Raw genomic sequence first — 24642 nt, 5'->3', positions numbered from 1 at the left:
CTAAAATCTGTGTACAGCCGCAAGTTCTCTACAACGCACGCACCAAGGGTTTTAACTTCAGGCTTAAAGGAAAACCCCAGATGTGGTTCCTACTGGATACAGTCAGTGGTGACTCGTATTTTGTATCACACAAAGTCGGCCCTGACAATCGTATTTCACATTTATTTTTTTGCAGCTCACGAATCAATTGCCATCTACAAGCAGAACCCTGGCGTCATACTGCTTGATTGTTCCTATAAGACCAAAAGTTCAAAATGCCGCTGCTGAATATGGTCGGAATCTCCGGGGTGAACACGACGGCACAAGCACACTTGAAGGGAGACAAGGATGATTATATTTTCGCGCTCAAAGTCCTAGAAAAAAAAAAAAAACAGAACAACAAGCACCTGATTCTCGTAGATAGGGACCTCGCTCTACTCAATGCTCTAGATGAGGGTTCCCCAGAGGTATCTGCACTACTCTGCATTGGGCATGTGGTCAACGGCGTCAAAGCCCATGCAAGGCGCTCGTTCCTCGGTAGCGAAAAGTCAACTCCTATATGTCCGAAGTGGAAGGACTCACCACAGCACCGCCAGTTTTGCGACATTTTCTATAAAGGAATCAGAGCGCAAACCGAAGAGGGGTACAACACAGCTCGTGAATCGTTGCGTGAATGGCACCAACAGAGGCCGACTGTGTGGACAGCATTTGGCTTGATACTTGGAAACGGCGTCTTGATCACCATTGGATGAAGTTACCCACTTCGGCCTTCAGATACCACTCAGCACTCAAACGGTGGCTCCGATCATCGAGAGACGACATGCTGACGGCATCCACTCGAATGCAGCACTGGCGGACTCAATTTAACCGTAACTATTTTGATAAGGTGGCTACAACAAAGGTCAAGTCGTTGGCATCTCTCCAGAAGTCTTTATTTCACGGTGCTACCACCGTGGTTCACAACTATGTCCTAAGGTGTTATCTGGATTAACTCGACTTAATTACATCAAAGCCCTGCATCGGTAGATTCACCCGCACCACCGGATTCTGTGCTCGCACAAGCTCGCAATTTGAAAGCAATCGAATACTTCTTTGAAGCCGTCCGACATCCAGGCTCACTGGTGGGTCGCCCCCTCCACTTATTGTTTTGGAGCCGCTCACGATTCGCGAGCTGAGGGCGGCTCGAGCGCAACAGTACAAAGCGGCTAGAGCACGCAAGAAAGATAGCGGTGTGTGCGGTACAATCTGTAGTACGTCTCGCTTCGAGCGAGAAGACACGCCCACACACACATCGTAGCGTGTCACGCCCACCGCCATCACTGCTGACGCTGGAAGCCACGCTGGCGACAGTACAGCGGTCAATTTCAAGGTTTCCATCTGTGCGCTTTACCCTTACAAACAGTGCAAGTCGATTCGAGCAGTGCCATTATATTTATCTTCACAGCCTCTTGCAAGCAGGCTAGCTATCGAACAAAGTTGCTTGGGGCTCAAAACTCCTCCCCCCCCCTCCCCCCAATGACCATGTTTTTGCCTGAAGTGTGGGACCGGACCCGCCCGTAGAACCGGAAAATCTACCCGTCCGAAGTAGCGCGTGCATATGCCATTTGAAGACCTCAAAAGATATGGTGCGAAAAAGTCATTATGCAAGCAATGCTACTCAACTAAGCTTCGTGTTTATCGGAAAACACGAGGCGTATTCTAGTACATGGGAATTCTTGCTGCAATATCTACTGCGAGGCGAGGGGCGCAAAAATTTACGAGATGCGAGTATTGCGCAATGCCGACGAAAACTCAATCCTGTTTATCGCGTGCTAGCTTGCAACCCAAGTCTAAACAGTTCCTGAATCGAGGTCATCAGGTTAGCGGGTTCTCCCTGAGGTACTTAGCGTACGACTTCACAAGCCCGTTATCTCGCTTAGTTTCCCAATCCTGGTAAACAGCAGGCCGTTTCTGTTTCAGCATTGTTTTGATGTCGACATTTGACTTGCCAGCTAGTCTCCATTTGGCAAACAATGCCGACTGCAGATCCGTTGCAAGACCTCCTATGCTCAGGGAGCCCTTGGCCGACTGGATGTACCTCGCCAAATCCACCTGGTCGTAGTGCTTCAACATAGTCGTCAGCATAATAACTTCGTAGTCACCCGGCTGTAATCTGTTTGCAGCCTTAGCCCATTCCTTCATCTCGCCGACACCAAACAGGTATCCCTTCTGGTTGTGGAGGTTAAGTTGCTTGAATAGGTTCTCCATGCGTTGAGAATTCGAGACCTGGGACTTGAAAACACTAGCGACCGTTTCGATGGCGTGGAGCCTTCTCTCTTCGTGACCGTCGACGTCGTCGTTCTCCTTGTTGGCCCTCAGAACCTTTGGGCAAACTTGTTCTCTGTACCAGTAACGGTCGATCGAGCCACAGTGGGGAAATAAGGCGTCTCAACCGTGGCGGCATCGACGCTCGCCAGAAAAGTTGCAGCAGCTAGGAGCACGAAGTATCCCAGGCGCATGACTGACGGAGAGAGCTTGGCGTTCCAGTGTCTACGAAGAGAATTGCGAACTGAGTGTATGCAAGCTGCGTATTCTACCACACTGTAAAGAGACGGTTGTCAGGACCGGCTTGAAACATACAAGAAGACCACAGCTGGGATGTGGAGGACATAGTACAGTACCGCAATTCTGACAGGTACATGTATATCAAAGTGAACAACATACCGTTACGCTGGTACCGCATCGCCCCTGTCCTAAGCGAACTGCAATGTATACAGTTTACGGTCCATCTGTTGCCAAGTCTCAGAATTAAATGATAAAAAGTAAAGTTAGAATAATTATTGGTATTTTGGGCCAATCAAAAAGTATGGACACGGCGGGAATTGAACCCGCATAAAATTGCGGTGCTCGAATAGACAGCTTGTGTCTGCGCATGAACCGACAGCGCCATGAATGAGACGCCTTGAAAATTGCGAGGGAAAGTCCTTCGTCGGCTGCAACTTCCAGCGCCTTGTACTTAAGCATCTGGCACGAAACAGGACAGCCATCCTTACGCATAGAGTTGATCCACAGCACAATATCACCTTCAGCGTCACTAGAGAGGACGGTGCCCTGTCCACTGTAGCGTAGATTCTTGAGGTGACCCTTTCCTTCATCACAGACCGCTACAATGTGACCCTGTTGCTTTTTCCATTTTGAAATCTGCTTTTGTTTCCGCAGAGTATCGGACTCGCTGCAATTTGGGTAGAAATGTGCAATAGCTTTGTTTACAGAATAGCCAGCAGCCAGGAATTCGAGAGGGCGGCGCTTGTGCGTATAGTCGACTGCAATGCAGGTGTAGCGCTTTGGCTTTTTGCCGGTTCCTGTGGTGCGTGGTCTACCCTTAGCACTTTGAACACTGAGACCGAATGGCTGGTGGCAGCCTATAATTAGCTGGTTAACATGGAATTTTAACTACAGACATGCGGTGTCAATGCATTGTTTTCATTGGCTAAAATAAAAATTCGCTCCTAACGACGCGAAAAAAACTCGGGATCTGTGGGACTTGGGAGATGCCTCCCCCCTGCCAACCGGATGCGTGGACCAATCACAATGCGTTATTTAGTCATGGGACGTGGGAGCGGGAACTTAAGAACGGCCCTTAGATCGAGCTGTCAGTTCAAGTAGTATTCATTACAAGTTGTTGAGATAGACTGTACATGTATTCCAAAAAAAATACTGGAAGATACACGCTTTTTCTTACCTTTCGACGACAACCGGATCTACAGCCTCAAGGGTACATGTATACTATACAGTACACGCCGTAATACATGTACATGTAATCGTCATGTACAGTTGAGCTACGATCGACGACGAAATCCTATCCCATTTCGGACATCCTCGAGGACAAATCACCACAACTGTGATCTGATGTTCTGCGGGAATGCCTAAGGCCGGTTCTCAACCGAAGCGTTTTTCTCGACGCGTGCGTTACATGCGTGCCCTACCCCGTATGCTCGGTTGAGAATGAAACTGGCCAAATTTGATTGGCCCAGTGTTTGATCAATATTATCCAATCATTGTACTGTTACTCTGTGTGATCTACGTGTGGTTCACAACTCAACAATATCTGAAGCGCTGACCAAGACTCCCCCGTCCGGCAATGGGGAGCGAAGCTGGTCCAACCCACCAAGCTCCTGTAGTATCACTTGAAAGCTGAATCTCTAAGTAGCGTAGAAGCATGCACACGCCACGAAATCCGCTCTCGAACTGTTGGATTTTTTTTTCGTGCTGCTTGGTATCGCTTGATGGCTACCAAACAAACCAGAAGGCTGCACAGCTCATCTTCAGCTTTCCAGCGACGCCGTTACCTTGCGGTGGGGGTGAAGCGCGGGGGAGAAGCACGTCGAAGCCGGACCGACGCCATGTCAGAGGAGGGGGAGTGCTTTGAGGGGGAATTCAAATAATGCAGTGCACTGATTGGCCAAAAGTAGTTAACGCTTGCCAACGCATGCGTTGTGCAGTATCATTTTTGTAACATCCTGTTAACCAATCAGATCACAAAGTGTCCGAAAACGCATGCGTCCGCCTCGGTTGAGAACCGGCCTAAGGAGGGCCATTTGCAAGGAAGGCCATTGTCAAAGAATGGATATGTTTAATGTTGTATACAGAACATACACAAGGACATCTGCGGACTTCGACACAGGAGCTAGCTTTGTTTGTTCGGTATCAGTAGTGCATGTAGTGCATGACACTGTAGAACAGCACCTGTTCTTACTTACTAGTACGTCATAGAAACCCATAAAAGAAGCAGGTTTTGATGGGACGGGCGTTGGCCGCCTTTAGTCAAAACGAGTGAGTTCTGCACAATTACGTCAACGCCTCTGAGTGGGAAACAGCGTTCACAGACCCAACCATGCAAGTTGTATTGTGAGTTTATGATATTAGTAAGGTTTGTGTACAACACACAAAATTCCCACTTGCCATCATTATTTTGGGACTCTGGGATGGGATTTTCCCGGGATTCGTCCCAGGAACTTAAGAACGGCCCTAACCACGAACACTTGTGGAAACTCTCCGATATAGTAGAGGAACTATTGTGGTTTGCAGATATTTTGTCGCTCGGATTTAGGGCTTAGATCGATCTCTGAGATAAAATAATTCGAAGACATAAACATGCGACATGGTAGTAAATCGACCTCCAGGTGTAGGTAAGTCGCACCACCTCTTCCTACTAAATATAACGGGCGCATCGTTGGTTCTCAGGACACCGAGGTAACGTCGCCGGCCACTGCTACTCCGATACGGCTCTGTTGGATGGACGTGTTTAACGGCTCGTTAGCTTCGTCTGTGAGTGCACTAGCGGCTCCTGTATCGCTGGGCTTTCCGCTTGTCTGTCGCGCAAGCTGCACTCCGCCATGTAAGACCGCATGTCGATACTACGCTACCATACTGAAACTTAGTGTGTCTCCGGCCCTTGCGACTCTAATACTAATCTGTTGAACGTGTTTGATGGCTCGTTAGCTTCGTTTGTGAGTGCACTAGCGGCTCCTGTATCGCTGGGCTTTCCGCTTGTCTGTCGCGCGAGCTGCACTCCGCCATGTTAGACCGCATGTCGATACTACTCTACCATACTGAAACCTAGTGTTTCGCCGGTCTAATACTAATCTGTTGAACGTGTTTGATGCTCGTTAGCTTCGTCTGTGGGTGCACTAGCGGCTCCTGCTTCTTACAATGAGCCCACCACGTGGTGGTGATTTGCCATTCGACAAGCAACTTCGGGGCTCGGTGACGTTCAGGACTGGCCAGCGCTCATCAGGCCCGCGTAAAGGAATCGTGAAGTCGTTCAAGTTTGTGGCCGATGCAGGCTACTCAGAGTCCCGGGCTCAAATGTTTCGCTTCCTCTCAGGTCAGGAGTTTGATGCTGAAGTTGACGTGATCGAAGACAGGAAGGTATTCATGAAAGCCACTAAGAACGCCCGCCAGCAAGACTTCAAGGAGGTCTCCGTATCCAACTTCTGGGAGCTGCTAAAGTATCGTTGGGCCTACATCTCCGAAGCTGATATTCTAACGATGTCATCGAGTGAACTTCCAACTTATGATCAGTTCACTTTCGAATTTTTTGTTTATCTTGCCGCAGCTCGACGAGTGGCGGAAGGCATTCAGCGAGCGACAGCGTAAGTGCACGAGCGGCTCCTGCAACACTGGGCTTTCCGCTTCTCTGTGGCGCGAGCAGCTCCCCGCCATGTAAGACCACATGTTGATACTACGCTACCATTTTACTTTAGGAAAAGCGTTTCGTATGAACTGCTGTAGCTCCTCTATATAAAATGTAGGGTGGGCTTTCATGTACTTTCGAACACGGGTTACCACGTCGTTCGGCCAACGCGACGAGCGGTTAGTTCGATCTCCTTCATCAACCACACCATCGGTCAAAAACAACTTGTACCGACGTTGCAGTGTTCGCACGTTAGGCCCAAACATATCACTAACATACTGCATACATATTCCATACACATGCATAAGAAAAACGGCTCGCCAACGGTAGTCGAGAGAGTACATGCTGCAAGGTGAAGGTTTTCGGAAACTGCGGTGCTTCGACAGATCGGCAGCGCGATCTGCCGACCACTCGTCAAGTGTCCAGATGTAAGTGTTCAATTGCATATTTTATATATATAAAGCGCGGCATTATCATCCGTACACAGCCATCGCGATTTAAATTAAATCGGCCCGAATTTCGTTTTTGGATCGGCAATTCGACCACAGATAGCGTAAATCGAGATCGATATCGAGGCTGGCGATTATAACTTGGAGGATTTAATGGCCATCTGTTTTTATATCGGGCGCCAGATATTATAACTCGGGCAAAACACTAGGTGAAAACGACAAACGCATTGCAAAGCATAATACAAATCCCGCTGGCGATATAATACATGTAGTGGGTAGAGAAGCACGAGTTTGCATAGGTACCACCCAATCATTGCTCGCACCGATGATTACTGCACTGAAAAAAACAAACCGTACTGAATAATCATTTTGATAAAAAAAAATAGTTGCTGCTGCGGACATTGACAACCTCTAATCATATTATGAGTACCTGTACTACATATTATGTAGTACAGGTTTGACAGGGCCTGAAAAGCTGCTTGGATCATCTCATTTTTACTAAAAACTAAAAGGGTCTACAAGCTATGGAAGCGTTGGCCGAAACAAGTTTTTCTTCTTTTTGCCAACGGCACACGCAACGTCTCCAATCCAGTGGTTGGTACCGCCAGGTAAGTCTCTAACTTCATCAGTTCACAGCAATTATTATTAGTGCGCTGTACGCTTCTGAGCATCCGTTGCAAGTTCTTCCCACGACCAGCGTCCGAGCAACATGAACAGTAGTAGGGAGACCGACATGAAAACTCCGACACCATATCCCAGCCACAGACCTTCAACACCGAGCGCAAAATAATAGCCCAATAGTGTCGCCTGCGGGATTCCACACGCATAGTAGGCCACACCACTAATAGTAGCTGCCACTTTCTGTTTGCCTAGGCCTCGGTAAACACCCTGCAGCACGGTGTTTTGTCCGTCGAGAATCTCGAATGGCGCCCACACTGCGAGGAGGCTCGCCGATCGCTCAATACTTTCGCGGTCGGTGAGGAAGAGGCTCGGAATCGAACCACGAAACAAGAACATCACCGCAGCAAATGTGACTGAGATCGTCAGCGCCAAAATCTGAGCTACCTTGCAGGCGAGTCTTGCTCGTCTGGGCGAATTCGCGCCAAGGCAGTTACCAATTCGAACATTCGCAGCGACGGCCAGCCCCCAGAACACCATGTAGATCATGTTGTTCACGTTCACCTGCACTGCGTGCGCGCTGACTGACGCAACAGCATCGGGGAGGACGCCAGCCATTAGCGTGAGCACCTCGAACGCCCACCATTCGAACGTAAGCATCAGAGCTCCTGGCACGCCGAGCCGCAGGAACATCCCCACGTGCGCCTGAGCCTTGTGCAAATTCCAACCTCGCCACCATTGACTCAGGTGGTGCGGGTGGCAGTAAAAGTATGGCATCAACAGTAGCGGGAGGGCCATGTTGCCTAGTGACCTGGACAGCGCAATACCCTCGAAACCCATCGGCGTGTAGTACGTCAGCAAATAGCCGGAGACGGCGTTCACAATAGCGCCAATGGCGGCAATGGCCACCAGCGGCTTAATAATATTCTGAGCCTGCAACACCTTCCGCAACAGTTTATACAGGAACACAAACGGTACGCCCAGCACAGCCCACCGCGAGAAGGTCTGCGCCAGTCTCGACACCTCGGGATCCTGCCCGAGCACCAGCAGAATCTCCCCCGAGAACCAATTCAGCACAAAAATAGGCACAAAGCAAGTTCCAACCACCATGAACCCAGCTTGGAAGTAAAGCCCGATCTTGTCGAATCGCTTGGCGCCGTACGCCTGCGAGCACAGCGTGTCCAATGCCGACGATAGTCCAGAGCCTATTGAAAAGGCTGTAATGTTCATAAACTGCGAAGAAAAGAGGGAAAACAAAGTAAGTAGACACCAGCATAAATCATACAGTAAAACAAAATAAGAAAACATGAAAAAAAGGATTAAACACTACCATCGTGGACAAAGTGGCAGCATCCACGTATTGTTGCGTTTGAGAAGACTCAATGTGTCCCGCCAAGATGATACACGTGAAGCCTGGCAGGAACTCCAACCCCGTTGTCATCACCTACAAAAAATGCGAAAACGCTGACTTAAAACGCAGAACAGTACTATCGTGCATTATCCTGTTCACGCACAACGGGGTAGACTAGAGACAGCAGAGTTCGTAGCTCCTGGGCGACTTCGGGCTCCGATTCAAGGGGAAAGTCTTTGGGGATTGCCACGTAAGTGTCAGACTGCTGCTTTCCACCGAGCAACGGCGAGCGCTCGCCGGAGTCGTGGACTGCGGGGATTCTCTGCGTTTGGGTCACCATCCTGACCCTTTGCCAATTGAAGATCGCTACAACCTGTTGACGGAGACACTGGTTCGGCTTAAGTTCGAATTGGTGTATGCACACACTAGGTTGTAGATTTGTATTTTTGCTTCAAGTAATAATACATTTTTATCTGAAGGGATCCCGCATTCAGTCCCAGCGTTATCGTGAATGAACGATCTCACGCATCAGCAATCGCTGGGTCTTTCTCAAGATTGGGGAGCGAGATTTTCTAAAATCAGAGCGCGAAAAGCGTTGAGGCCAGCGACGTCCTGCTTCAGTTTCGGGTTGTCGTTTGCCACACATCACGGATGACAGTCACTTCAACTTGGCAGCTATTGAACTTATGTCGCTTCACACTGGTGCAACACGCATCAAAGTATACTCTCGATCGCGAAATAATACATCTTTTCATTCATTTGTTAAACCAATGGGGCAAGCAGTTGCACCTCCAAACACAGCTATATCCTACTAACACAAGACGAGCCACCAACCACGACACGCAAGGAGCGACATATTTACTCCAGCGAAAGCGACACAAGGTTCAGCGCCGGCGCGATGGTCAGCAGCTCCCAGCGCAGCATTCCCTGCAGCGTGTCACCAGCGTTGCGATGTGCGTGTTCCTCGCCGCGGTAATCCGTGCGGCCCGTCCAGCGCAACTGCTGGTACTCTTCGCCCGTGACGGGGTTCACCACGTTCAGAAACTCGATCGACAGCGACAAGTGCGCCCAGGCCAGCTTCTCGTCCGTGTCAGCCTGCAGGTGTGACCCATCGATGTCCACGCTCTGCGTGCCCAGGACGTAACCGGTAGCTTCCAGCATAGGTTCCTCGGTCTCCGAGTCCGACACCGGAGACATGGGCGGAGTCGAGGGGCAACTTGCGTCCACGTACGTGGGGGTGGCCATGGACTCCGACGAGGCCGGAATTTTCCTGCTGGTTTCGATCAAAAACCGCACGAACACGGATCGGAACGTCGAGATGTCGTCGGTGGGAGATATCACATCCCTGCCGAGCACATAGGCGTTCGGGTTGATCTGCTGCAGCACCTCCAGGCGACTCGTCTCGCACTTAACCTTCTTAAACCGATCGAGTCGCATATCGTTGGCCCAGGTCTTTTGCATGAGCTCGGCGACATTTAACCCCGTAAACTTCTTGGTGAACACGCACTCCATGACGCTGCCCTCCACCTTCTGCACGACGTCCCAGCCGAAGGTCTGCATCCTCCGGGGCTTAAACCGCCCCTCTCCCGCCAGACTCGACGGTAGCAACAACCTGTTCTGCACGCGACTCATCGCCCGGTTATTGTCCAGAATCACGCGGGTTAAATCCAACTCGGTTAACGGGTGGAAGCCGAAGACCTGCGCCGCCTCGAACTCGTCGAGTCGGTCGAGTTGCATGCGCAGCGCCTCGGCGCCGCCTAACGCCGGTTGCTGGAACTGCTGCGCCCACCTGGGGCCGTCCATTTCCGGCCGACTCTCTAAAATTCGGTACAAGTGCAACTTCCACGTCGCCTGTTGCTGGATCTCGGCTTTCAGATACAAGTTCTCGGCGCCCAGTCGCTTTACCAGCTCGACAACCTGTGCGTAACTTGTTGCCAGCTTGCTGCTGTTGCTGTTGCTGTTGCCGACGGTTAGAGAATTCAGAGAGTTCGCGTCATCCGTGGTGGCGGAGGCTCTGAGACACATTTCGGAGTACTGCTTCTCCAGTCTGGCAACCGTGCTCTTCATCTCCTTCAGCTCTTCTCGTTGCCGCTGCCGCGCGCGCCGCATGCAGTCGCGGTTCTTTTGCCGCCGCAGTTGCATGGCCCCCGCGTTGGGCAGCTGCGCACAGTCGAGCACTTGCTCGGAGGCAACGCTGGCCCAGGTTAGAGGGTGAGTTGCACTTGCCCGGTTGCCGCCCGCTTTCGCCGACTTTTTCGAACCTTTTGTCGGCCGACTGGCGACGCCCGCGGCCCATACTGCGTCCAAGGTACTGACCAGACCCAGCCCTGCGTTAACACCACCTCCGCCCGAAACGGGGCCCTGCTCGTCGCCCCGGATGAGGCTCTGGCCGTCGCTCGTGTCGAGGCTGTGCACGAACTCGGCGGGGCTCTTGACGGGGCTGGCGCCGCTCACGGCGGCCTCCATCTCGTCCCACATGGCGTCCTCGTAGCTGTCCAGGATGGCGGCGGCGCCCGAGCGCCAGTCTTCGTCCGTGGTGGCGCTGGCGATTAGAGTTGCCTCGTGCATCATGCTCACTCGCGGTTAGCACTAGCCTAACTGGTCGGGGGACAAAGCGCCAATGAGCTGCTCACTTCCTGTGGCACCAGCCTTGTCCCGCTGCTGTCCACATCGCTACTAAAAGCAGCGCGCGACTCGAAACGCAATCAGATAGCGAGTTCAGCACTGACGTAACGGAAAGACCGCGCCATTCCGCTTCTGCGCACACGAAGGGATAAACATGGGGATGCCAGAGCACCCACGCCCGACCCAGCTGCGTTGAAGCTGCTGGCCGCGAATGCATCGCGTGCTCGAGGGAATTGTGACTTGTTGCCTGCTAAAAGCATCGATAGTCGCGCCGCAGTAATTTCTCCGCGCGCACGCTCACTTGTTCGCAACTTGCCAGCGCTGGGGTTGCGGCGCGAAACCGCGGCCAGCTTCAACATGTACACACAACAGGCCGCGACTGCCGCCCATCCGACTCTTGATCTCGCGGCCGAGTTGGTCTAACACTTCAGTTTCCCCTCGCGCCGATCAGGCCATCGGCAACGGCAAGCCTTGCTGCTTGGGCAGCACTACGAGGTGTCGACGCCTCTTGCAGCATCTTCAGCGCCAGAAACTGAAGCAGTCAGCAACAACAATCGAAGTGGTGTAGGGCACTTGACGGCAACGCTTAACTTCTCTTTCAGGCCGGAAACTAGTGCCCGACTGTCCCGTGGACAGCGGCCCGCACACGCAACCGCAACCTGACGCCATTTCTCATGTTACAATTAGGATAAATATCACGCGTGACCCTTTTTAACTCCAAACATTGTAAGCAGTGCTTTTGGTATGAACGTTTCGATGACTACGCTCTTGAACTATTCCCGAGGCGCAACCGAAAGTTTGTTTTTCGTGGAGCCTGGTATATACAAGCATAGCACGCCGAACCGCCAGGACCGCACGTGAAACAATGTGCATGGGTTTCCTTTTTTTCAATGGCATCCACCACACTGGATCCGCGTGTTGGTGTGCAGTCCGCGTCACGCTGAAGAACTCTTTCCTGAGTTCATGTTCATGGACAGCTTCCAGTGACGACGCGTCTAGTGGAAACAGCTACATGTATGATTCGGCTAAACAGACGGCTGAACAAACTGTTCCAGCTAGGTGTATTACAGTTATTCACTCCCTACCCACTCGCCAATGTCACCAGGCTCATTGCCGGCGAGATCACCAGCAGCTCCCATCGCAGCAACCCTTGCATCATGTCGCTGGCGTTGCGTTGCGCGTGCTGCGGGCCGCAGTAGTCCGTGCGCCCGCTCCACCGTAGCTGCTGGAACTCCTCTCCAGTGAAGGTATCCACGATGTTCAGAAACTCAATAGACAGTGAGATGTGGGCCCACGCCACCTTATCCCGGACGTCTTGACCCCTCGGGTGTCGAGAGTAGTCCGTCTCCACGCTCTGAGTTCCAAGCACAAACCCGGATGCTCGGAGTATTCCTTCGTCGCTTTCCGAGTCGGAATTGGCAACTTGAACAGGCGGAAGTGTGGAGGGGGCACTCGCGTCGATGCAGCTCGGAGTTGCCGTTGCCGTAGCAGTCGCCACAGACTCCCGGGTGAACTTCCGGCGCGTTTCGATGAGGAAGCGGACGTATACGGACCGGAAGGTTGCAATGTCCTCGGTCGGGGACGTCACGTCGCGACCGACGACGTAAGCGTTTGGGTTCACCTGCTGCAGCACCTCGAGGCGGCACGTCTCGCCTTTGACCTTCTTGTACTCCCCGAGGCGCATGTCGTTCGCCCACGTCTTTTGCATCAAATGGGCAACGTTCAAGCCGCGAAACGTTTTCGTGAAAACACACTCCATGATGTTACCGTGCACACGCTGCACCATTTCCCAGCCGAAAGTTTGCGTCCGTCGAGTTTTCGCACCGAAATCGGTATCGAGTGACGACGGGATCAGCAGGCGGCTGTGAACTCGCGCAATGGTGCGGCGGTTCTCTAAAATGACGCGAGTCAAGTTCAGATCGGATAAAGAGTGGAATCCGAACTCCTCCTGGGCCTCGAATGCGTCCAAAGTGTCCAATTGCATCCGCAACACCTCCTCCCCTCCCAACGCAGGCTGCTGGAACTGCTGCGCCCACTTCGGACCATTTGTAAGCGAGCAAGACTGTAATACACGCGACAAGTTGAGTTTCCACGTGGCTTGATGCTGGATCTCGGCTTTGAGGTACAAGTTCTCGGCCCCGAGTCGATGGGCCAACTCCACAGCTTGACTATAGTCCGACGCCATTCGAGACACGAGAGTACCGCCACTGGTTGAATCACTGTGTCGTGCAGTAGACTGTAGACTGAGCTCGGCGTATTGCTTCTCGAGTCTTGCAACGATGATCATCATGGCTTTGATCTCGTCTCGCTGCTTCTGCCGCGACTTTCGCATGCACTCGCGGTTCTTCTGTCGTCGAATGTCCGCAGCGCTGGAATTTTTCGGTGGGGATGGGCCCGCGTTCAAAGTGGACGGAGCGGTCCATAGCGGGACTGATCTCGTGTCACGTTGAGTTGCAGCCCACACAGCATTGAGCTGGGCGGTATCAAGCCCCAAACCGAAGCTGCCACCTCCGACAGCAAGCGGGGTGAAGGAGTCCTGGCCCTCGTCCCCGCGAACTGGAGCAAGTGCCTCACCAGGACACCAATCTGGTCCATTCGCTAGGGAGCTTGGGCACTTGGTGGGGCTCGCCCCGCTGATGACGTCGATGGGCGCCACGCGCGACTCGAACGGAGCTGCGACCTGTGAGAGGTCGCGCAGCTCGCCCCACATGACGTCGTCGAGGCCGTCCAGGACAGCGGAGGAGGCATCGGAGATCGCCGGATACTTGGGATCGCGCTTCATCAAGACGATGCAACAACCTCACCCTCCTCGCTCGCGACCCTGCTACTTCAGGTGCTTCAATTGCGCGTATACAGAGCAAGGTGGCTATTGATACCCGAGACTTATCCAATCGTTGGAAACGTTTCTGGGTTTTGTACGGTACGGTTCCGCTCGGTTCATCTTTCTTACCAACTGCCCGGTTGTTGGCGTCCATGCTGTTCCCTACCGTGGTGGTAGTTAATTAACTGGCTCAGCCATGTGGACTTCCAATTGACTGGAGATGAGCGCTTGCCGACCGAAATGGCTGCGAGGTTGCACTGCTTGCAGAGGTTTTCGCTGTTAGAGAAAATATATCTGTGTGAAACCGAGTTCGTTCGCGTGGAATAACGGGCGAACTGAGTGTGAACCACACTTGTGTGGTCCCGACATTCGGCACCAATTCCAGCAGATTTCTTACTCTACCAGACAAGGACGCATTCACCACGGTCTTATACTTAGGACGTGGAGGTGGGGTAGCACTTGACTGGTTTAACAACCGTGACTAAAGAGGTTTCATATGGCATGGGAATCGGTTGGCGAGAAATTTTGCGATGGTCTCAGCTAGCAGAGGTCTTATCACTATTCGACCACCGTTGCTGCTCGAAGGTCACACACTGACCGACCTGGACACTCTATTTGATCGACATCAGCATCCCATCATGGTGCCACTAGAAGATGACACTGACAACTACAACAAGGGCGGCGTCAATCGATCTATCAGCACAACGCACGCGTACGAAGTTGTCAGCGTCTGCTTGCCTCGTCGACAGCACCGAAGCGAACCCTCCCTGATTGTCGTCGAAAGGGGCTTGAACTTGATGGACGACAAGGAAAAACTTCTCCAGCGCGGACAAAATGTACCCAAGCGCCAACCAAGCGGCCCAGTCAAGCTCAAGTATCTCAACGGGCTGAGAGGTGTGGACAGTTTGCTAGTCGTTCATACCCACGCAAGTTACCTGCTGGAATTGACGATCGCGCCGAGCAGCGTCGACGTCTTCTTCGTCCTGTCGGCATTTCTGGTGACAATGCTCAACGAGTCCAAGATCCGCAAGCTGGTTAACAACGAGGCAAACTTCCGTCAGTGGGTGGTTGTGCTGTTGGACTACTTTGTCAAGCGAATCCTGCGCGTCTACCCGCTGTTTGCACTCGTGGCGTGCGTCCTCACGTGGATGTCAGAGGAATCACGCACGCACTACTACAACCTCGCGCACTACCACATCTAAGAGTGGAGCGTGTGGGAAATCCTGACGTTTAACAAGCGGTATTACCTGTTTTGGACCATGCCGATCGAAATCACCTACTACTTTTTGATTCCGGTTTTCTTGAGCACGTTGTGCTACTTGAACAAAATACCACAAGTAAAATGGTCGATCATTGGTATGATGTACATCTGGGTGTACTACGAAGGAAGTCACACAAATCGAACCGGTCACGGCGAATTCCGTCCTCACTTATCGACATTTCTCGCGGGATCTCTTGCAGCGGTTGTGTACTTGGAGGTAAGCAAGTGGATGAAGAAACACCACTACGAACCACGAAAGTGGCAGATCGCTGCTGTCCGTGTATTCGAGTTTATGATGCTGGGGAGTATCATCAGTGACGTGTGTAGGGGGAGTTTCAGGCAATGGATCGGTGGATCTCTGTTTCCGTATCAGCATCAAAGAGTGCCTGTGGTAGGCCTCCCTATCTCAGCGGTGATTGTGATCGAGGCACTGGCACCGTCGGCGATTTCTCGCGCATTAGAGTGGAACGTGCTCTGTTACTCTGGCAAGATCGTTTCTCAATGTATTTGCTCCACCCGTTCGTCAACTTCTCGCCGTGGCTTGTGGGGATCGCACGCACGGAGCAGTTTCTCTTCCGTTTGTTGTTAGTGTACGCGCTGGCGACAGCCTCGTACTTTGTGGTTGAGCGCAACTGCCAGCGTCTTGCTGTGGCTATAGGTGAGCGACTGAAGAGAACCAGCTGGGCTGCTTGAAGAAAAGTTGGAGTTGAATGGATGCCTACCGTAATGCTAGCCGAGAATTAGGCTCTGTAGAACTACCTTACCTTACATCGAACCCATATCTTCGAAACATGTTTGGCGTATTCCTGTAATACCAGTAGTATCCATATAGACTCGTGGGGCAGAAGCCGCGATATGTTGCGTTTAGCGATGGGAGTTTAGTGTTCGAAAATGATGCTCGCAGGTGAACAACAACCTCTAGAATTAGTGCATAGCGGTCGACAACGGAGAGAAAAATAGTTGCGATGATCATGTGGGAATGAAATCGACCGAATAGCATTCCTGCAGTGTCGGTTATTCGTAGGAATAGTCCCCATGTCACCGAGATGTCGTTGGCCTCAACTTTGGGAATCACAAACACCCAAGACTCATCTTGCCATTAACCCATTTGGCATTGGCACATCTCGCAAAAGTAGGACCCTCATTTCACTTTTTCCACCAACGCCCAATCCTCCTCCATTGTCCAGTATGCTCACAAATCCACTCGTCTTCAGCTTGTCACCCTGCTGGCAGTTTTTGCTCTGTTCACCGTTTCCGGTTGCATCCCCCAGAGACTTCCCTTCCAACCGTGCTACGACCAGGCAGGAATCTGCGACTAAGAAGAAGCAACAACGCCCACAAAGAGCAAGCGTTTAATTGATAAGCGAAGTCACTAGAGCCGCAAAAAATCCACTGCTACCAAGCTCTTCACGATGCTCGAAGCCAACAAAGTCGATTCGAACCTGTTTTCAAGCGCTCAATTCAAAGCATGGACTGGTGCGGTGATCAAAGCCAACAGGAGAAATCCGCAGCGCGCTAAGATGGCGAGATGAACTCTCAGTCCAAGAAATTCAAGCACCTCCAAGAATACGAGCTTTAAGGTCCGCCAAGCCTCGAGGATACTCCAGAAACAAAAGAAGTCAATCAGGCAATGCTAACAGCGACAGTAGAGCTCTGTAGTTTCAGGAAAACACAAATAGAGAGCCGAACTGGTCATTATGCTGATCCAGTGAGGGAGATTACAAAGTCCTGTACTTGTATTCTTGTATTATATATGCAAAAGGTTGCCTATTTTTATAAACATGTGCCGTCAAACTTACCAAATGACAGAATACTAGCCCTCAACCACCAAGGATAGCGATTAGGCTGATCAATAGATTAGTGCATTTCTGACCAAGTTGATCCATCAATTTCCATCGATAGTGAGTGTTTTCATTCTGAAGTAAGATACGCTATCGTCCAAGAAACTTATACCCCAGTTCAGACGATATTTCGAGTGAATGTTACAATCCCTGTCGCGGCAGGTTGTGTGGACTACTACATCGAGCGACCTGAGTAGGAAATTTTAGGCAACACAATCGAACAAATACTACTAGTAGTACGACAGATGAACGCATTAACTACACGTCTTGCTGCATATCAGGCTTCTATAGGTAAAAAAAAAAAAGGATGACGATCCCCACGCCAATATAAGCGGGCAATTCAGAACTGCGGAGGATTCACCTTCGCTTTATTCATGCTGTACAAAATTGCCCAAACTCCCATCGCTGCACGCAACACATCGCGGCTTCTGCCCCACGAGTCTATATGGATACTACTGGTATTACAGGAATACGCCAAACATGTTTCGAAGATATGGGTTCGATGTAAGGTAAGGTAGTTCTACAGAGCCTAATTCTCGGCTAGCATTACGGTAGGCATCCATTCAACTCCAACTTTTCTTCAAGCAGCCCAGCTGGTTCTCTTCAGTCGCTCACCTGTAGCCACAGCAAGACGCTGGCAGTTGCGCTCAACCACAAAGTACGAGGCTGTCGCCAGCGCGTACACTAACAACAAACGGAAGAGAAACTGCTCCGTGCGTGCGATCCCCACAAGCCACGGCGAGAAGTTGACGAACGGGTGGAGCAAATACATTGAGAAACGATCTTGCCAGAGTAACAGAGCACGTTCCACTCTAATGCGCGAGAAATCGCCGACGGTGCCAGTGCCTCGATCACAATCACCGCTGAGATAGGGAGGCCTACCACAGGCACTCTTTGATGCTGATACGGAAACAGAGATCCACCGATCCATTGCCTGAAACTCCCCCTACACACGTCACTGATGATACTCCCCAGCATCATAAACTCGAATACACGGACAGCAGCGATCTGCCACTTTCGTGGTTCGTAGTGGTGTTTCTTCATCCACTTGCTTACCTCCAAGTACACAACCGCTGCAAGAGATCCCGCGAGAAATGTCGATAAGTGAGGACGGAATTCGCCGTGACCGGTTCGATTTGTGTGACTTCCTTCGTAGTACACCCAGATGTACATCATACCAATGATCGACCATTTTACTTGTGGTATTTTGTTCAAGTAGCACAACGTGCTCAAGAAAACCGGAATCAAAAAGTAGTAGGTGATTTCGATCGGCATGGTCCAAAACAGGTAATACCGCTTGTTAAACGTCAGGATTTCCCACACGCTCCACTCTTGGATGTGGTAGTGCGCGAGGTTGTAGTAGTACGTGCGTGATTCCTCTGACATCCACGTGAGGACGCACGCCACGAGTGCAAACAGCGGGTAGACGCGCAGGATTCGCTTGACAAAGTAGTCCAACAGCACAACCACCCACTGACGGAAGTTTGCCTCGTTGTTAACCAGCTTGCGGATCTTGGACTCGTTGAGCATTGTCACCAGAAATGCCGACAGGACGAAGAAGACGTCGACGCTGCTCGGCGCGATCGTCAATTCCAGCAGGTAACTTGCGTGGGTATGAACGACTAGCAAACTGTCCACACCTCTCAGCCCGTTGAGATACTTGAGCTTGACTGGGCCGCTTGGTTGGCGCTTGGGTACATTTTGTCCGCGCTGGAGAAGTGTTTCCTTGTCGTCAACCAAGTTCAAATCCTCTCTGGCCACTTATTCAGACTCGCTGCAAGCTTTGTGACGGAGGGAGCGGATATCAATGATTTCGCAGTCGTGCGTACTGTCGGCACATTGCGAATTGACCACGATGGCGCAGTCCTGAATCTGTAGGGAGTGCTTCGTCGATACCATTCTGATTGCCCTGGTTCAGTCGTTGCCCACTTTCTTAAGAGATTAAAATGGGATGACGACCTTCAATTCTTTACTTGCACACACTTGGAGGAGAGCTCGAGATATAACTTAGAGTGTGTGTGTTTTGCTGATTAAGGGCAAATTCCGAAGTGACTAAAGCCTATCCGTTGGCCAGAGCTAGCTGTGTTGTGTAACATTATTGGGTACGTTGCTTCCAAAATCATGTGCTTGGAAAGCAGCACCTGAGCAATCATCGAAACATCCAGTTCGTTGTCCGTCGTCCCCTACAAGGCAGAAGTCTGACAAAGTCAAGTTGTGAGCCTTCACCCAAGCTTGGTCATTTACTGTTTTGTCTGGTATACAGTTTCTTACAGCCGAAGCACGATGTGAGCACCGGAACGCATGGCGGTTTACTTGCTTAGACGTTATAACCGCACATGGATTCAACTTGCACATCCATGTGGTAATCACCGCACATGTGCGGTGATTACCTCGCAGCCAGTACAGCCAGTATGCAGGATTGTTAATGCCTTTTTTTTGCATTCTATACATTGTGCATGCTCATGAATCCATGCGGTAATCACCGCACAATGGGGAACCCCCTCAAAACACCCTAAACATCTCCAAAGCACCTAGACTATACTACTAGCACCCAGATTGTATCTCTTTGTGTCTCAAATGACGTGGCAGCATCGTGCAGCACGTCTGCTGTCGCCAACACCACTCAAAAACTAATCTCGTATACCCACTCCTCCCTCGTCCGATGATATACTTGGAAAATGGTTTATTTTAGCCAATTAGACACTCTCACTTAGGTCTGAGCACACTGCGAGTGACCTACTCACAAAGATACCACCTACCTGGCCACGCATTCTCCACCTGCTCCTAGCACTACCAGCTCACCATGCCGCTTGCTATACCCTTGACTGAACTGGCTGTCGGCCTTAGCGAGGATGAAGCGGATCTTCTCCTGGAATCGTTCAAGGCGTTCAAGATTACCAAGCGCTGCAAAATGCAGTGCAATGTGTGCACGGAGGCTGGCCACCACAACATGCGTAAGCGGGAGCTACGCTGTGCTTGCCGCCAGTGCAAGGCTGCAGAGCCGTACGCGCACTGCCCATGGAGGGGCAAAATGCTGAAGTGCGAGCGTCATGACCTCGTCGATCTGTTCAAGGTTGGTTCCCACGTGACGGCGCGCCGCACGCCAACACCAGCGCTTAACGCGCGCTATGAAGGAATTCGCCCGCCAAATGGCCGATCAGGGCCTTAAACCAGTTAGAATCCGAACGGGTCTAATGCGGATGTTTGAGCTGCGCACCGAGGTGCTGCCCCCTCTCGAAACGGTGCAGAGGTTTGTGCACAACTACACCAGCACCAAGGTCGGAAGAAACGACGTGAGGCGGTTGGTGCGTGAGACGGCGATTACGGGGCATGAGCAAGAGTGTGATGCTTTCACATTTACGTGGCGTACGGGCATGAAGGGAATGCCTTACGTCGGGAACGGTGCCGACTTGAACCCCTTCCTGTGGGCGTCACCTCCAAGGCGCTGCTACGGCAGGCCGACCGGGATTCGGTGTCGTTTGTGCTTCACACCGATGCTACTTTTAACCTGAACCAGGTCGACTACCCAGTCTTCGTTGTCGGGATTTCTGATCGCCGCCGGGCTTTCCATTTGCTGGTGATTTTCGTTTCCTCGCAGCGCCAAGATATGCATTTCGCGGAGGTACTGATGGCTCTGCGGCGGATTTACACGCAAGTTACTGGAAAGCAACTGGCCGTACGGTACACAATGGGTGACGCTGACGACGCCCAGCACAATGCTGTGAAACCAGTATTTGGCGTCGATAGTGACATCAAGATCATGATGTGTTTTTACCACGTTGCGGCAAAGGTATTTGAGAAGCCGAGCAAGCTCCATCCCTCTCTGTATGCAGCTGTCGCCAAAGGCGTACACGATATGCACTTCGCTGTTGGTGAGGCGGAGTTTCTAGCAACTCAAACTCGGGTGCTGAAAGACTGGTCACACCTGCCGGGGCTGGCGTCGTTCTCGGCGTACTTCAAGCGTCAATGGCTGCAGAAGCGCTGCTGGATGTGGCAGATTTACCACACGCCATCTGCCTTCGCGACGACAAATAACCCGGTCGAAAGCTTCAATGGTACGCTAAAGAGGGACTATACGCTACGGGCCAGGATGAAGATGGGAGCTCTGCTCCGCCAGCTGATGATCATGAAAGCACAACACCGAAGCCGTTCTCCGTGGAGCCGCTGCCGAGCAAGACCCTAATGCGACGCGCCAAGGAGATGCGAAGGACAGGCATGCTTTATGAGGGGGTTCGTGATAGTGGCAGCATCGCATTTCTACTTAACATCACTGCCAATGATGACTCCACCGGACCTGAAGTCGTTCGTGTGCTTTCCCGGCGCGTTGCCCGTGTGTACGACCCGGAGACCAAGCGCTCTCGCGAAGCATTGCCTGTTACGTCACAGCTGGGTGAGCAGACCGCCCGAATGGAGGTTGAGGGGATGCCCGAGCTTGGCTGGGCTGTTGACACCCAGTAGTGGACGTTTCCTTGCAAGTGCTGGGCCAAGTTTGCTGCATGCATCCATACCCTGCTAGCGAAGCACGTGCGCGGCATTCATGCAATGGAGACCCGCGAGCGACTTGAGCACCGCGGGCCCAACAAGTGGCAAACGGCACATGGACACGGACTTCCTGGGCGCCCGATCAGTAACACGCCAGCACTGCAGATCGAATAAGCTTGTGTTAGTATGTTAAGCGCAGTAGAAGAGCGTAAGCATTACGGTGAACCGTACCGTGTACACACTCTTTCAAGTACGCTGGCGATATTCGATCTGCGCCACGGAATATGCCGCCTTACTACTGGTGTCACTCACTGCACCGACCGATCCATGCTCGGGCCGCTAATCGCCGACCCTTAGCAGCTTGCAGCAAAGACGCAGATAGTGGTAGCTCTAGGTGGTGTAGCGTCGATGTCGTTCAGCAATATGACGTGCAGGACGCCTTGGTAGCACTGGTCACTGCGTGATTCGGCACGTGAGTGGCGCTGCTACATGCCATCACCTCTACGGCTTTCCACGCTGTCAAGAGGCGCGTTCATCTCGAAGCAGCGCCACCTGGAGATTCCACAAACAACAGCACCACACAGTACAGGTAAGGCAAGTAGAAGCGACGGATGCTTGCCGCCACTCCACCTCACGGCGACTACATGCACACCACGGAAGGCCTTCACAACGTCGTACTTGTTGCTCGTCCATCCGCAGCGAAGAGGCGGACTGCAACGGCACTTGCGCAGAGATTGAAGCCGCCGCTGGCGGCAGGACAGTAGCTTGCTCTCAGGACTGCGCCTCACGCGCAGGACGCTCAACCGCTCGGACGCTCATACCGCTGGCCGGATATTGGATTCTAGAATGGGGGATTACAAATGGGAGTGCCCCCGAATGTCTTGTCGCGTTGCCTGCGTTGACATGTTTTTTTGTGTAAGTGCTGAGTGAACGTTTTGGGTGTTGTGCGTCTCTTCTGTGGGTGTTTCTGGGATTTCCCCCGCACCATGCACCACACAATGTGCGGTGATTACCACATGGATTCATGAGCATGCATAATCCTATAGAATGCTAAAACAGTTTAAGAATCCAACATATTGGCTGTCATCTTTACAAATTGGAACTTTCGCTCCTAATATACAGTATCATTCTTTAGAGGGTTCATTGCGATGGCAATGCGGTATTCATTCCAAACGTGGACTAGCATTGATGCAGCTGTGACACGGTGTCACTATTGTTTCGACACAGCAATCGCGTGAACGTCAATTTCGAACAGAAGAAGAACGTGAGAGCCGGAATCCGAAAATCGGCGGACAAAGCTGCAGTGTATGGACAGATTTACTGATCAACCAACATCACATGCATCTGAGCAGAACTTCTAGCAGGGAAATCAGTACAAGTACGTAACTTTCGCAAATTACCAGCCGGTTACTGATGAGCCACTTACCGCACAAAATCAGCCCGATTGAGCCTCATTTTAAATATTCCAGTGGCAAGATGCCGACCACCGCCGTCCAAGTCCTCGACCGTCTTACTCGCCAGTGGTATGACGACTTTGCCAACCTGCTCGCGGCAGCAGTGCACCGGCTCTTGGCTACTTGATTTTTAGAAGCAGATATTTGTACTTGATATTTTCCCAACAGCTGAATATTTGCCCATTACGCGTTTCAACCAAACTGAAATCTAAACTTCAGTGCCTAACTTCATGTCCTCACTACGCTCCGCCAAGGCACACGCCTTGACCGCATGACGCTCGAGCCACCAAACGAGTCGCCGGGTGTTTGTTGGCACCGCCTGCGCCACTGCCTCCTTCATTATGACCAACCGGTACTCTGCGTACGTGTCATACACACACCGAACCATAATTTTTGGTTCTTCGTAGCCATGAAGCGCAGCATCATGGACTTGAGCACATTCCAACACCCCTCGATGGGGTTCAGCATGGGGCTGTACGGGCCCCGCCGCAGCAGTACGAGCCTGTTCTCGTTCATGATGCCGCCTACCACCAGGAACTACCAAGCCAGATCTTTGACCTGACTATGGGCGGGCGCATTATCTGTCACGATGACGACCTTGTTGCTCGGGGACAGGTCCTGACACTCCAATGATCGCTGAGCCGCGACGAACAAGTCAGCGATGAACCGCGCCATTTCCGTCTTAGTGATAGAACCCTCGTGCGTACGAGCCCTGTAAAGGCAGAGACGCTACCTTGAAAATGCAAGTTCTTACCTTGCAATGGGGGCAACGGCACGACGGGGCGCTCGCCCACGCGAGACCACCGCTTCGAACAGGACAAGCACATATTGAAGTTGGTTTCGTCTACCTTCTCCACGAACTCCTTTCGCTTCCGCTTGGTGATTGTATTGTTCGTTGTAGCCTTCTCGACGCGTAGCGTACGGCAAGCCTTATAATGCACGATGAATCGAGGACTTGCTCACAGAAACCCCTGTATCGCTCAGCAGCTTGTCGCACATGTCAGTTAAAGTAGCGCGGCAATCCTCGTCTAAATACTCTTCCAATTTAGCCATGACGTCAACGGTCATTTTAACGCACGGCGAGCGCACGCCCCCTCTTTGCTTCGGGTCCGTGCCGCTATCGACCACGGCACGGCGAGCAGTAGTGTAGGGTAGGTCGTTATGGATAGCAGCGAGTTTCCGGTCTCCCCCTTCGCGGAAGACTCGGAGAACTCGCTGCTTGGCGAGCTCACGCGCGTGGTCGTCGACGTTCTTGGGGGACGGGTGGGAAGGCATTATGTTGCCGCTCTGCAAAATACAGATTGAAGGGAGTTGGGGCACAGTTCTGAACAGCGTGGCAGCTCACCAACCACTGGCGTGTGGTTGTTTTGGCGCCAAAAATTGGCGCCTTTCACTTTGCTTGGAACGAGTGATGGGCAAAGTTTGCTCCGCTGGGAAATGTCTTCTTTTGTATCGACTTGTAGTCTTTTTTTCGTAGGCACATCCCCCTTTCACTTTGGTTGAAAAAAATTGCAAGTAGCTTGGGAAATGATGTACTATCTGAAAAGAATCTGACCCTATAAAAAGCCTGTAATTGCATTTATATA

At 51.7% G+C, this 24642-nt stretch overlaps 8 protein-coding genes across 8 annotated transcripts; 3 read left to right on the top strand and 5 right to left on the bottom strand.

The window, feature by feature from the left end:
• Nucleotides 1–1833: 1833 nt before the first annotated feature.
• On the bottom strand, nt 1834–2226 carry IUM83_03488 (Ras-related protein; the record flags this gene model as incomplete). Its single annotated transcript, XM_067927493.1, has 1 exon — nt 1834–2226. One exon carries the CDS (start codon nt 2224–2226, stop codon nt 1834–1836), a length of 393 nt encoding a protein of 130 aa, XP_067795366.1.
• Nucleotides 2227–5253: 3027 nt separating this feature from the next.
• IUM83_03487 (uncharacterized protein) lies at nt 5254–5693 on the top strand (the record flags this gene model as incomplete). Its single annotated transcript, XM_067927492.1, has 3 exons — nt 5254–5356; nt 5461–5538; nt 5632–5693. 3 exons carry the CDS (start codon nt 5254–5256, stop codon nt 5691–5693), a joined length of 243 nt encoding a protein of 80 aa, XP_067795367.1.
• A 1555-nt stretch (nt 5694–7248) lies between these two features.
• On the bottom strand, nt 7249–8912 carry IUM83_03486 (Multidrug/Oligosaccharidyl-lipid/Polysaccharide (MOP) Flippase transporter; the record flags this gene model as incomplete). Its single annotated transcript, XM_067927491.1, has 3 exons — nt 7249–8454; nt 8552–8665; nt 8736–8912. The coding sequence occupies 3 exons, from the start codon at nt 8910–8912 to the stop codon at nt 7249–7251; spliced, it is 1497 nt and encodes a 498-aa protein (XP_067795368.1).
• Nucleotides 8913–9430: 518 nt separating this feature from the next.
• On the bottom strand, nt 9431–11143 carry IUM83_03485 (bZIP transcription factor 1; the record flags this gene model as incomplete). Its single annotated transcript, XM_067927490.1, has 1 exon — nt 9431–11143. The coding sequence occupies one exon, from the start codon at nt 11141–11143 to the stop codon at nt 9431–9433; it is 1713 nt and encodes a 570-aa protein (XP_067795369.1).
• A 1135-nt stretch (nt 11144–12278) lies between these two features.
• Nucleotides 12279–13979, bottom strand: IUM83_03484 (uncharacterized protein; the record flags this gene model as incomplete). Its single annotated transcript, XM_067927489.1, has 1 exon — nt 12279–13979. One exon carries the CDS (start codon nt 13977–13979, stop codon nt 12279–12281), a length of 1701 nt encoding a protein of 566 aa, XP_067795370.1.
• A 677-nt stretch (nt 13980–14656) lies between these two features.
• IUM83_03483 (Acyltransferase family) lies at nt 14657–15220 on the top strand (the record flags this gene model as incomplete). The annotated part of the gene is made up of 1 exon (XM_067927488.1): nt 14657–15220. One exon carries the CDS (start codon nt 14657–14659, stop codon nt 15218–15220), a length of 564 nt encoding a protein of 187 aa, XP_067795371.1.
• A 2075-nt stretch (nt 15221–17295) lies between these two features.
• On the bottom strand, nt 17296–18650 carry IUM83_03482 (acyltransferase family; the record flags this gene model as incomplete). The annotated part of the gene is made up of 2 exons (XM_067927487.1): nt 17296–17309; nt 18299–18650. 2 exons carry the CDS (start codon nt 18648–18650, stop codon nt 17296–17298), a joined length of 366 nt encoding a protein of 121 aa, XP_067795372.1.
• Nucleotides 18651–20808: 2158 nt separating this feature from the next.
• Nucleotides 20809–21578, top strand: IUM83_03481 (uncharacterized protein; the record flags this gene model as incomplete). The annotated part of the gene is made up of 2 exons (XM_067927486.1): nt 20809–21175; nt 21238–21578. The coding sequence occupies 2 exons, from the start codon at nt 20809–20811 to the stop codon at nt 21576–21578; spliced, it is 708 nt and encodes a 235-aa protein (XP_067795373.1).
• Between the last annotated feature and the right edge of the window lie 3064 nt (nt 21579–24642).

Source organism: Phytophthora cinnamomi, assembly GCF_018691715.1.
Source record: "Phytophthora cinnamomi strain GKB4 chromosome Unknown Contig21, whole genome shotgun sequence".
Lineage (NCBI taxonomy): Eukaryota > Oomycota > Peronosporomycetes > Peronosporales > Peronosporaceae > Phytophthora > Phytophthora cinnamomi.
Note: the sequence above shows the minus strand (reverse complement) of the source record. Positions and strands in the feature narration are given on the sequence as shown.